General features: G+C 36.2%; 1 protein-coding gene across 4 annotated transcripts in view; it reads left to right on the forward strand.

Annotated features, from left to right (window-relative positions):
- The window catches only part of FER (FER tyrosine kinase), a 180,661-nt gene that overhangs the window by 52,718 nt on the left and 115,214 nt on the right, over window positions 1-12,729 (forward strand). For all 4 annotated transcript variants that reach the window (XM_086770908.1, XM_086770909.1, XM_086770911.1 and 1 more), the window contains exons 9-10: window positions 1,617-1,739; window positions 5,162-5,351. In XM_086770908.1, the coding sequence (XP_086627034.1) occupies window positions 1,617-1,739; window positions 5,162-5,351 (313 nt within the window). The remainder of the gene's footprint in view (window positions 1-1,616; window positions 1,740-5,161; window positions 5,352-12,729) is intronic.

The raw sequence follows: 12,729 nt of genomic DNA on the forward strand, positions 1-12,729 counted from the left end.
TTATTAATATGGTTTTAATTTCTTGAATGTTGGTGCTTGATCATTAGATGTAACATCTACTTCCTGTAAATCAGTTGTTAAGCCAATACAATGTTGATTAGAATTTTGCTTAGAAGGATGATCAAAAAGCAATATCTCCAGTTACAAAACTGGTAATTACTTTTTTAGCAAGGTATTAAAAAAAAAAAAGTTAGTTGATATTAAATTGGAGATCCAATGTGAGAAAACTATCATTTCTGAGAAGTTCAGCATACAGATTGTGATAGCCTAAAACCAATAAAATTTTTATTAAAAAGGGAGCTGTGGGGGTTATTACTTTGAGAGAAATGGTTCAAGTATTTCTCTTCTCTCAAAATAAACATATACAGGTGCTTGTTCATTTGGGAAATAAACTTTTATCATTCACTATATGGCTTTTTAATAGTAATTTTAGGTCTTCCAAACTAAGATCCAGGATTGTCTGAATCAATAAGGAATATGTTTAATAAACATTGTATAAAATATTTCAGGAGGATAGAGAACTAATTCGATGTTTAGAATCAAATAATTCAATTTGGTGTATATGGGCAAGGAACGTGGCTCCTAGATCTCTAGAGTCCATGTAAATTACTCTCAGTTTACCTTCTGTGTCAGTCCCCAATCTGGAATGGTTCTGGGCAATAGATCTGTGCAGTGGTAAGTACTGTGCGTATTTTGACTTTGTTCCACTATTTACTTCAATAACTTTTTAAATTGAAATTGGGCTTGAAAACACAGTGGAGGCAAAGTAACATAGTTAAAGATGGACAGATGAATGCCAAGAGGGAAATTAGGATGTGTGCATGTATATGTTTGTTTATTTTATTAAAAAATGTTCTCCTGCCTTAACAATTGCTTGAAGTCAATGTATATATTTTGATATGCATTTCAGAAGTCATCATTATGTGAGCCATTTATCTGCATTGTTCAGAGTGCAAAAGTTATTGTACATTTGTTGACTTTTTGGTTATTGGAATATTCGTCAGCAAAATTGCAAAGTGTCAGTAATAGTTTTAATGTGCAATAAGCCTTTCTCTGTTAGTATCGAGTGTTCTTGTACAAGTTTTAGCTTTCCTTTGAATTAACAGTTACCTAAGATTGTGTGGCTTTAAAAAAGTTAATTGTAGAGAAAAATGTACAGATCACTCTTTTAACAGAAGGTGTCAGTTTCTGGTTTTGTTATTTCTAGAGATGAATACAGCCCAACTACTGATTCTGTTTATTTAAGTTGTTCTTCAGGAGTTGGAAGGCTTCTGTCTTTCATAAAGCATCTCATAAATTAGCGATATATTAGAAAGGCACTAATTCACAGAATTCATCACACAATCTGGAAGAATTTTTCTTGATAGGAGAGCCTACAGGCAGCAGATCATTCTGTAACCTTGTATGTATACAGAGGCTAGTATGGCATCTGTAATAATGTGGGTTAATAACATCATATAAATATATATCCACAAAAAAAAATCACCAAGCACTGAGTAAGATAATTTAAAGACTAATGCTCCTGTTCATCTTCAGGAAAAAAAAGAATACAGTGTTCCCAAGTAAATACAGTTTGTGAATTCACAACGTGAGTTTCTGTAATCTGTCTCTTACAGGTTAAAAACAGTAATAGAAGAACTGATTCAGACACAGCAAACCCTTTTGAGCAAAGAGGAACTTGTGTTGGAACTAGAGAGAAAAATAGAAGAATCCTCTAAGACTTGTGATAAGAAGTCTGAGTAAGTCAAAATGAAATGTCAAAATATAATACTTTGAGGGGAAATGCAATTCCTAAGACTTAAATAAGAAATAACCTCCAGTAGTCTTGTTCTGCTTTTGTGAGAAGTAATTATTTTGAAAAACAACGATACGTTAGTTTCCCATCTCTAAAATAACCCTTAAGCACTGCAGATCCTAAGTCATTGGAGAAGTGAGCAGTTCCATTAGTTTAATATAATTGTCATAGTGTTGGGATGGCTCAAGAACTGGAGCTTTGGTTAGCATAACTTCAGCTTGAATGGAAGAAGAGGATTCAGTTCAGATTGGCTCTCTTATGGAGTTCATTGTGTACTTATAATACTGTGAAAAACTTTTTCACTCGTGTGCAAGACGTACTCTTTCTCATGCCATATGATTGGAACTCATCAGGTTAACTTCATTCTTTGTTATATTTTCTTTACAAAACTGAACGTAGATCTGATACCCTGTAGTAATGCATAGTAAATAATGAAAGCAAGGAATTAAGGAGTGTTTTACAGTGCCATAAATAAAACATTTTTATAAACAGTTGTTCTTGGGCAAAATCTTCAGGTTTTTTTCCACCTCTACTTAGAAAAAATATTCACGTCCCAGTCTAAACTGAAGTTAATAGATTAAGAAACCTTCTGTCTATAGTGATGTTTTTCTGATTCTTGTGGCAATTTGTTATAAGATTACTAACTTGGTCATAAATGTTAGTTTACAATACCAGTGAACTGGAATGCGAGTCCTCAGGTAATCCTGTCTTCATTCACTGAGGAGGTCTTGAAGCTCTTTGTTGAAGTCATCTTGTCACTTGATACATTGGATAGTATTTCGTTCATATCCAAAACTATGTCATAGCATATGGCACTGGCCTCAGTGCTGCAAGGCAAGGTGAAAGGTAAATGTAGTTGAGCAATAAATGAAAGCTTGCCTTTTGAGCCAGAGGTCGTTCTGCTGGTGCAATGGGAGTCTATCATTAGGAGAGAAAGCCAGGAGATCCACTCTGAATGCAAGAGCTCTAGACCCTGTGTTGTTGTTTAGCCTCACTCAAGGTGCTGAGCTCCATCCTTCAGTGCTGAGGAAATCTCCTTGTCTGCTTTGTCTAGGCAAGATGATGCTAGAAGTCTACAAAATGATGTTTTCTGTTTCTTCACTTGAACCAGTTTGGACTTCAGCTGATTCCTCACTTCTTTGTGACACAGCTTCAATACCACAAATTCTGAGTTCTTTACTGACTTTGCAGCGGCAGCCTGAGTTGGGGCTTGAGAGTATTTCTCGGTGTCTAATTCTGGCAACACTACAAATTGGTCTTTTCACATACTGCACTTATCATTAGGGCATGCGCAGAAGTGTATCTCCAGGGCTCTGATTTTGTGTTCCTCCTCAATATTTAGCTGTATTAGTATTGTTATGCTGGCACCAATATCCCTTTCCACCTTCAAATGATGATATCACCTGCAACACAGGGAGTGCTTTAATTATTTTTTATTTATATGTGTATATGTCAAGCATACTATCTCCCCTACCGACATGACAGCATGTTGAATATTTGGTTTTTGAATCGGTTCGCCTTTTTACTACTTTCCAACCCGTTACCCTCTTCTGGTCTTGCAAGGATTCTTCACACAAGCTCTCACTCTGTGAGGCTGCTAGTAGCTGCTGCTAGCCACAATAAAAATTTGCACTCATGCAAGCTGTAGGCAGATAATTTTATAGGTTCTAATTCTTCATGTGTGGATGGAATGGGGAGCATTCTATGTTGGATTTGAGTAAACCGATTAGATGATACTCCATATTGCCACAGTTTAGGACAGAGAATAGCTTGTGACTTTTATCTTGCAGGGTATGTCTTGTTATCTCTGGATCATGATGAGTTGAAACCATTCAGTGATGAGGATGTTGTCAATCTAGCCAATGTGTGTTTACCAAAGCCTTGCTGATGGTGGAAGGCCATCATTTTCACAGCGTGACCTCTTTTTTCTCTCATAATGAGAACCCAATGAAGGAATGTTATCTTGAGGATCATGCCAGGATAATTGTTCATTTCTTTACCTGATGCTTTTAAATCTCATTTCATTTCTTTACCTCATGCGAAATCTCAGTTTTAGTCCTGTACCTGTGTCTTCGTGTATCATACTTATTCCTTTTTGCATTAATGTTCTTTCTGCTGGTTGTGAGGAGATGTGTTCTTTGGTGACATAGTACAGTGCTCATTTATAGGGATATGATTTTTATCTCTTCCTGCCAATGAGAATTTTATGACAGGTGGTCCCTTATTGCTTTGGAACCCATTTGAATGGTCATTTGGCTCAGCATCAGTTTGTGAAGGAACAGTCTCAGTATCAATGACTTTTGAATTTCTTTTTTTTCTCAAAGGGTAGGACTTGCAGGAGGATCTGTCTTGCAGGGATTATCCTGATGATACAAAGTGACAGAATACTGTGATTTTTCTTTACACTGTCCTCATTATTCATAGTTCTGGTCCTTCTACCTCTTTCGCCCCTTCTTGCAGACTGAAAACTCTGCGTCACTTTATAGATCACGTGTTGCTGGGCTCCACTTGAGTGCTTTTAAGAGTGCCTGTATTGTACTGTGGATGCTTCTATCTGTTAGGCATCTTCTGTCCATCTTTGGTTTTGACGGTTCTTGGGGATAATAGAGTCGTTGAGGTACATTTAGATATTCTAAATGGTCTACTTGTCCTTCAGTGATTCTTGAGTTATGTCTGTCTTTGAGTATTCAGAGGTATGACAGGTATTCAGAGAATAGCCATAAAAACATGCAGACAAATAGAAAAAGTTGCTTTTAGCTCCTTCATTTAGCTTCATAAGAAGAATGTTAAACTGCAGTTGAGAAATACTTACACAGTAGAGGATCTTTCAGATATCTCTAACTTGATTCCAGATGAATTTATACTGGATTTAAGATAAGTTTAGTAGTACCAGTTATTAGTACAACAACTGTGTGGATTGCAGCGGATTTCTCATCACTGGAAATCATAATCTAAAAATGTATTTCTTCTCTAAAGGATGAGGAACCTTGATGTTTACAAATTCAATTGAAAGTGGATGAAAATAGTTGTTTCATATATATTTATTACAACGTGATTTTGTAATAGATTGAGGAGAAAGAATGTTAAAGTAGGTGTTTGCATTGTCTTGTAGCTTTGAAAATTTTCTAGAATTGCTTCATGTGTTTATGCCTTTGAACAAATAATTCTGTTGAGGAATTTTCATGCTCTTACTCTAAAAGTTTAGTAAAATTTCCTTAATTAAATGAATGGATAAAGTGAAAAAAAAAAAGAAAGAGATTCCAGTATTGAAAATGTTTTGGATTTTTTTTTTTTTAGCTTTTATCAAACAAAGTATATATTTTAAATCATGCATATTGTTAAATAGTTTGTTATTTTTCTCTGCAGTATTGTACTCTTGCTGAGCCAAAAGCAAGCGCTGGAAGAACTTAAGCAAACAGTTCAGCAGTTAAGATGCTCTGAGGCAAAATTTGCAGCCCAGAAAGAACTACTGGAACAAAAGGTTCAAGAGAATGATGGGAAAGAGCCACCACCTGTAGTGAATTATGAAGAAGATGCCAGATCAGTCACTTCTATGGTAAGTTTTGCGCCTATTTTACTGAACTATGAAGCCTGCTATTGCACTGTAGTCCTGGGATCAGAGTTTCAACATATTCACAGGGATGACTGAAGTGAATAAACTTCACTTTGCATTTGTAGAGACTTGTTTGGAAAAACAGTTGTGTGATTTTTTGGAGTTGCAGTAACTTGTTAACACCCTCTGTATGTCTGTGGACTTGCTTTGGTCTTCTGCACATAAGGCCACATAAAAAAAGCAGACAAACAGTACCTGTTTACTAAAGGGGCAAGCAACAGTGTTTCCTTTTATGGATTCAGTTTGACATACGCAAGATACTTGTGACTATTTTTCTTTAGAGATTTAGCCTGCCATTTCTTTTGGCCCACAGAGTAGTAGCTCAGTGAAATAATGAAACGGTTGTCTCTGAGAGTCTCGAATGCTTTTGTTTTCTCTGTTTATGGAACCAAGTTTGTTTTTTTTTCTTCCATTCCCATTCTACGGTTGTACTTAATTGTCAGTATTCTCTTGCTTCCACTAATATTGTTTAGTATTTACAAGGCACTAGCAGATGGTTGCTATTCACTGGTACGAAACATTATTTCACAAAGCTCGTATGCTTGTCATGATCTAGAAGGAGTTGATAAAACACAAAAAGATGGAGAAGGAGAAAGGAAGGATCAGGATAATGATGGTGAAAGATTAGGAGGCTTGGAATCTTTTTGGGACAGGCTATCTTGTTAGGTATTTCATGTAATATGCTGTAGTATATTGTCTGTAAGGTTTAGTTGAGATGATGAATTTAATCAAGAGTGGTGTTCTGCCACCTCAGTTCAAGATTGCTAAAGTCTGTCATCTGGTGTCCAGATCTCTGTTTCAATGGGTAGAAGAAAGTAATCCTTACATATATGGGCAATAAACAGCGAAGAATTCTGACCTCTTAATTTTTTTGGAGTAAAAGTTGTCTGTGATGATTTTTTATTTTTTCTTTTTTTTTTTTCTGGAACCAGTATGTACATAGATTTCTAGAATGATGCAAGAAATACATCTTTGCATATATTAAATGTACTGGGAGTAAGAAAAATGACATTATTTTGATTCAGAGGATTTAGTCTTATAATTTGTATGCACTGTGAAAAATAGTAGGGTATTACTTAAGTGCTGGATGATTTCTCTTGAGTAAGTTATTTAAAACAGGCAGATACCACTTACGTTTTGTTTAACTATTAAGCTGATTATCTGTGCTAATAAAATTTACTAAAAAGCAGTAGATGCAGCTGCAGTCTAAGTTAATTTTTTTTTTCAAATTGCTGTACCTCGAGAGGGCAGTGTTGACTATATCTCAAGGTGAAAAAGTAGTACACTGGTGTATAAATAAGCATCTTGCTGATTTTTGTAACAGGATTTTTTTTAAGTAAAACTCCTTAAAATACAAGTGCTAAATGATCAGAAATGAAATGTTCTTGCTGCCATGTTCATCCTGGTATCATTCAGGAGAGTCATTGTTTCTTCAACTGTGCATCCATTTAGGTTTCCTCTCTTTGTCTAAAAAAAGTGGTTCAACTAATTGTTGTCTGGTAATACATTTGATTGTGGTTATTTATTCCTCTGGAAATTAGTTGTAAAAACTTGTTTTGCAGATTCCTAAGAATGACAAAATCATAATTGACCTGTATTGTCAGTAGACAAAGTAGATTTTCATGTATTCAGTCACAAGTCAGTTGGGTTTTTTTTTGTAGTTTAAAATTAAAAATACAATATACAAAACAACTTTGTTAAGTTTCATGTCTCTTTGAGTGTTTGTATGGTATCATATAAATACAGCTGATTCCATAGTGGAAAAGAGCACAAATTGTTTTGTTTTCTACCTCTTACGTTAGGTAACAGTACAACAGAGTGAAATCTGTATGCCACATAAATATGTCTTCTCCTTATATGGTAAACCCAAATATTATAAAGATAAAAACCTGGGTTTTTTTTAAAGAATATGTATTTAAAACTATGTGGTTTTCTCACTATAACAATGATCCATATAGGTTTGGTTTTGCATGCTACAGCATTATAGTGGAACCTCTAATAAAACTGAGACTTGGTATACAGACTCTGTAGTACTTGAAAGACTTGTCAGCAGGTGGAGCTCAGTGCCAGAAGACTGGTTATGAATGAATAATCAAATTTTTTCATTGTTACATGTGTTCAAAAAAAGGCATATGTGACACAGAAATGTGGAGGGGAAAAGGTATGTTCTTTTCTATCTTACATCTAAATAATCTGAAGTGATGGTTTGGTTGTGTTTTGTTCTGATTTTTTGAGGTTTTTTTTTACAAATAACAAAATACAACAGTAATGTAGAAATACCAAATGCGTGGTCTTCAACAGCATATAAGCCAACTAAAAGAGTTGTGCACCTGTGCTGCCCACAGAGCAACAGTACAAAGTCACTGTTCTTTCTCCATATGCTCCTTAAACGACTTCAAGTCGACCTTGGTTGTTAGAATAGAAGACTCTGGAGTACAGATGAGTCGGGAAGGAGACAATAATGTCTCTGGTAATGTGAACTCATGAAAGGTACACAGGACAAAAGGAAGCTGAAGCATCATGGTATCATGAATATAACCAATGGGATGGATCTGACTAGTAATTCCAGGAGAGTGCCATGCTTAAAACTTTCCATAACGGGGTAAAAGAAAATGGGTATTAGCAAGAGACTTTACATTTACAGTTTTATCTGTTGTAGAAGAATTATCCAAAAGGGAAAAAAAAAAAGGTCACTGTGTATCTAATTGGTTTTACTATTTGTCATTCCTTTTTAAAAGGCTTCAGAGATCCAATTCTCAGTGACTGCTTTAAAAGTAAGGTAAGACAGCTTTTGGTGAGATTGTAGGAAATAAAAAAAGTTCTCTGTGGTAATGGAAGAAAAAAATACTGAACACATGAAACAATGCTAAAGTACTAGTTTCATTATTTGTAAATTATTCTAAAAGTACTTTTTTGTTTTCCTAATATGAATACTTTATATTTCCATCCCTGCATTCTAAAATCCATGGCTCAGCGCTCCTTCTAATAGCGTGATCAACAAACTAGTGGTCTTAAATCCAAATCTGAAGAGGAAGATTCTGAGGCAAATATTTTCAGGATTCTCACTAAAATAGTAATTTTTTGAAATAATAATGTTTTGAATTTTTAAGAAGTCAGCTACATAGATATGAAAGAGCATTTCCAGGAATTCATTATGTGATTATAGATACTTCATTAAATGCAGTTTAGATGATGTGTCATAAGGCACTGTGTCACCAGCTAAAATTCCATGCAGCTGCTCACACACTCTCCCACCTCCACAGTGGGATGGGATGAGAATCAGGAGGAAAAAAAAAAGGCAGAACTCATGGGTTGAGATTAAAACGATTTAACAGAACGGCAACCCAATACAGTAACAGGATATGCTAAGCACATGGTTCCCAGTACAATAGCTCACAAGGGATCCTGATGTCCAGCTTGCTTCCAAATAGCAAAAAACCCACTGGATGCTATTCCCTGCTTTATATACTGAGCGTGACCTCACATGGTATCAAATAGCCCTTTAGCTAATTCAGGTAAGCTATCCCAACTGTTGGCTAATTGGTAAACTATCCCATCTGTGTCTCCTTGCAGCTTTCTGTGAAAATTAACTCTATCCGAGCCAGAATCAGGACACTCTGAAGCATAACCCACTGAGAGATGAACCCACACTTTAGAGGAGCTCTTTTTCCCATGCTTTTTCAGGCTCTATACGATCTTTATTTTCAAACAAATGCAGGGAAATGGTTAGCTTCTGTGACAGCCCATTGCAGCAGTAGCAGAAAGCTTGGTGGTAGAGGTAAAATTTCTACTTTTTTTTTTCTTACTGACTCAGAAGAATTGAGGCATTTTTATGCTTTGTAATGCATCACCAAAGAGCTCCCTTGTTTATCTGTCCATGTAAGTAATTCTCTACTAATATGTGGCTCATGACATTTGTATAAAACTTAAGATTATATGTATTAGGAAGTTGTAGGTGAGCTCTTCACAGTTATTTGGTCTATATATAAACCTTGTAGACTTCCACTGTGCCATTCCAAGATTTTAGATTTCTTGTCAGTCAAAACAGTCAAAGTAGTCTATGCAGCATTGGTATCCTTATCCTTTCTCTTATTTTTGTCTCAGCAGAGGAAACCCTGCCAGTGCAGTCATGTTGTAGAAATTGTGCCTGTTACTTCATAAAAGACTTGGAAATAAACAGTTATATTTGCTGGATGCTTGGACAGCTGAAGTTCAACTAGGTGATCTTTGCTTTGGGCCGCTTTCCAAGCTTACTGGCTGAGCCTTGTGTTTCTGGCTTACAGCCAGAACTTAACATGGAGCAAAAATGCTCCAAATGTCAGATGCTTGTAGGAAGTGTGGAGGCTGAGCTCTGTTCCTCTTGCTCTCAGACTGAGTGTGTTCTAGCTTCTGTTCTTTCTCTTTGTAAATCTTGCCTGATAGATATACATCAGAGGAAGAGCAATGCAAAAGGAGATGCTAAAGTAATAGACAGATGGGCTCAGTCATACCTGTCCCAAATGGATATTACTGATTGGTCCAGAATTTACCAGATGGGAGGTCAATGGAGCTGTCAAGGCTCTTTCCGTTGAACTTGCCTGGAAACTTCTGAAGTAAAAGGTTAACCTGGCAGTAATCTTTTTATAGGCTAAGGCTCAGAAATTACATATTTCTTAAGATTAGCATATTATCTAACAAAAACTGTTGAGCAAATAACCTAGTCTTGGGGAAGGGCAAAATTAGAAGTGTGAGTGAACTTTGGGAGGAGTTGAAGGAGGTGGCTTTTTCAGAGTAAACAAAATTCTCAGAACACTTTAAGTGCAGAATTAGTTTACCCTCTCCATATGAAGGAGAGTATATGTACTTGAGATAAGTACCTATGCTGTTCTTGAATTGCTAAAAATATTTCAAGAGTTTTCAGTTTTCTTTGAGGAAGAAGGTTTCATCATAGTGGTGTTGCAGTATTGCATACCCACTGAGGATTTGTTATTTCAGTCAAAATCTTCTCTGTGAAAGCTTCGCTCAGAAGTTTCCCTTTGAACACAAATCATATACTGGTATTCAGAATATGTTTCAGTATGTGTTGGAATGTTTCTCTGTGTGCTGGGAGAAAAGTAGTAATTCTTTGCCAGAATTATCACCACTGGCTACTTGCATCTTTTTCGTGGCAATGGGACTGTGAATTAGTGTGATTATTAACTCTCATAGCCTTTAGGTGACACACAGGAAATAATGTGATAGAATTTGGCTGCTTTAGATCATCTCTCTCCTTTTCTTTTTTGCTTTTTGAAGTGGCTAGTTAAAATAGCTCTGTTCTGAAAGGCAATTATTATATTTCCAGAAGTCTTGAAATCTACTATAAAATATTTCTTGGAATTAGAATTTATTATTTTAGTCTAGTGCTGGCGGTAGTTTATGGCTGGATTTGAAACGTATGATTTTATGGTTTGCTTTGTGACTTTTGCTGTTTTCTGCCCTGTGAGGAAGCTCTAACCTGTTAACAGACTGAGAAATCAGAATGGCAATCTAATCTGTTTTTCAGAGCACTAACCTTAAGATACATACCAGATAATTTTTTGTTCTCCTTTTTATTGTTAACTGTTAGTGATCTTTAACAGTGTGGTAAATGTAATAGCATGTTTCAGATATTACTGATTCTTTTTTTCTTTGGATCGTCCTGCAGTAAGACGGTTGTAAAACTTGGGTCAACTTGGGATCCAGGTGCCTGAACATTGACATTAATTTCACTTTTGGATTGCTTAAGGTATCCTGCCTGACATCAAGCTGTGACTCATGTCTGCCCGTCCCATGTAGATGTCTTTGATAACCTAAGCCGCAGAGAATACTAAATACTAATATCCAAACAGGTGAAGCTCATTTTCCAATAGACACTTTGAAGTTCTTGGCTCAAAAATGTCTTTAACGGTAGGGAAAGTGAAAGTCCCCTGTGAGACGTGATAGTCACTGTAATCCAGTCAAAAAGTTCCAGGATCACTTATCTCAGCTTCTTTTTAGGGGAGGTACAGAAATAGGCCACAAGGAACTTATCTTTATTTAACTCTTGTATTAGAGTAGTGTGTGAAAAGCAGTGACATTTGCATGAAGAGAATAATAGATATCCAAGAGTTTCTGGAGCTAATGTCCTGATTCTAAGAAGAAAGAAAGCTTGGAGTATCACAGCTGAGATGCATGGAAATGTGTCATTCTTGAAAAGTGATTGAAGGCCTTTACTTTTGGGGCACTATTGGAACTCTAGTGAATTACGTCTATTTTTAATCAAACATTCCTGATCTGTAAGATTGTGTGGATCAAAAGCAGATTTGTTTTCTGGAAGTTACTGCAGAATTTTTCTGTAAGCAAAGTAATTTTTTTGAAATATTTTTTTTCAAGTTTCTTAATTGCAGAATGCAAGAGTTTATTGTCTGGAAAATAGGTTATAGATCTGTACAATTAAAAAAAAAAAAGAAACAAAAACCAAATTAAAGATAGAGTGGTTAAGAATGATTTGCCTGCCTCCAAGTTTTACTTAGTCTCACTCAGTGCCTTTAATAAAAGACATTTGTTAAAAAAAAACCCAGAAAAGATATGTCCTCTTCCAGAATGTATTATGTTTGTCTCAGCTGGAGAGAAAGCAGAGGAGGTTGTTCTGGGGAAAAAAGTTCAAATCCAACATCTGTGAGATGCTGAATTTAGATAATCTCTTTACCAGGTGCTCCTAACTGATCCTTTGGTTCCTAATCAGCGTTTACATGAGCATGTACTGTTCTTAGTCAAATAATTTATTTTCTATTAACCCTTTTAGGGAATTATTACAACCAGTTGGAAGAGATATTTCATCTGACTTCCTATTAACCTTTGGCAGCTTTATTAAGTTTCATAAACATGACATTTTGAGAGAAATGAGATTATAGATATTTTCTGTCTCAGTGTATCGCAGGAACTTGTGATATATGTGTGTAGTGGATTGACCCTGGGTGGATGCCAGGTGCCTATCAAAGCTGCTGTATCACTCCCCTCCTCGGCTGGACCAGAGAGAGAAAATATAACAAAAGGCTGGTGGGTTGAGAATAGGACGGGGAGAGATCACTCACCAATTACTGTAATGGGCAAAGCAGACTTCACTTGGGGAAATTACTTTAATTCATTACCAATCAAATCAGAGTAGGATAATGAGAAATAAAACCAAATCTGTGCATCTTTGCGGGTTTTTTTCCTCCCTCCTTAACTATGTTATTCCAGAGGTGCCACCACCATCGCTGATGGGCTCGGCCTTGGCCAGCGGTGGTCTATCTTGGAGCGGCTGGCATCGGCTCTGTCGGACATCGGGAAAGCTTCCAGCAGC

The sequence above is a fragment of the Chlamydotis macqueenii genome, chromosome Z, assembly GCF_036417535.1.
Source record: "Chlamydotis macqueenii isolate bChlMac1 chromosome Z, bChlMac1.mat, whole genome shotgun sequence".
Classification (NCBI taxonomy): domain Eukaryota; kingdom Metazoa; phylum Chordata; class Aves; order Otidiformes; family Otididae; genus Chlamydotis; species Chlamydotis macqueenii.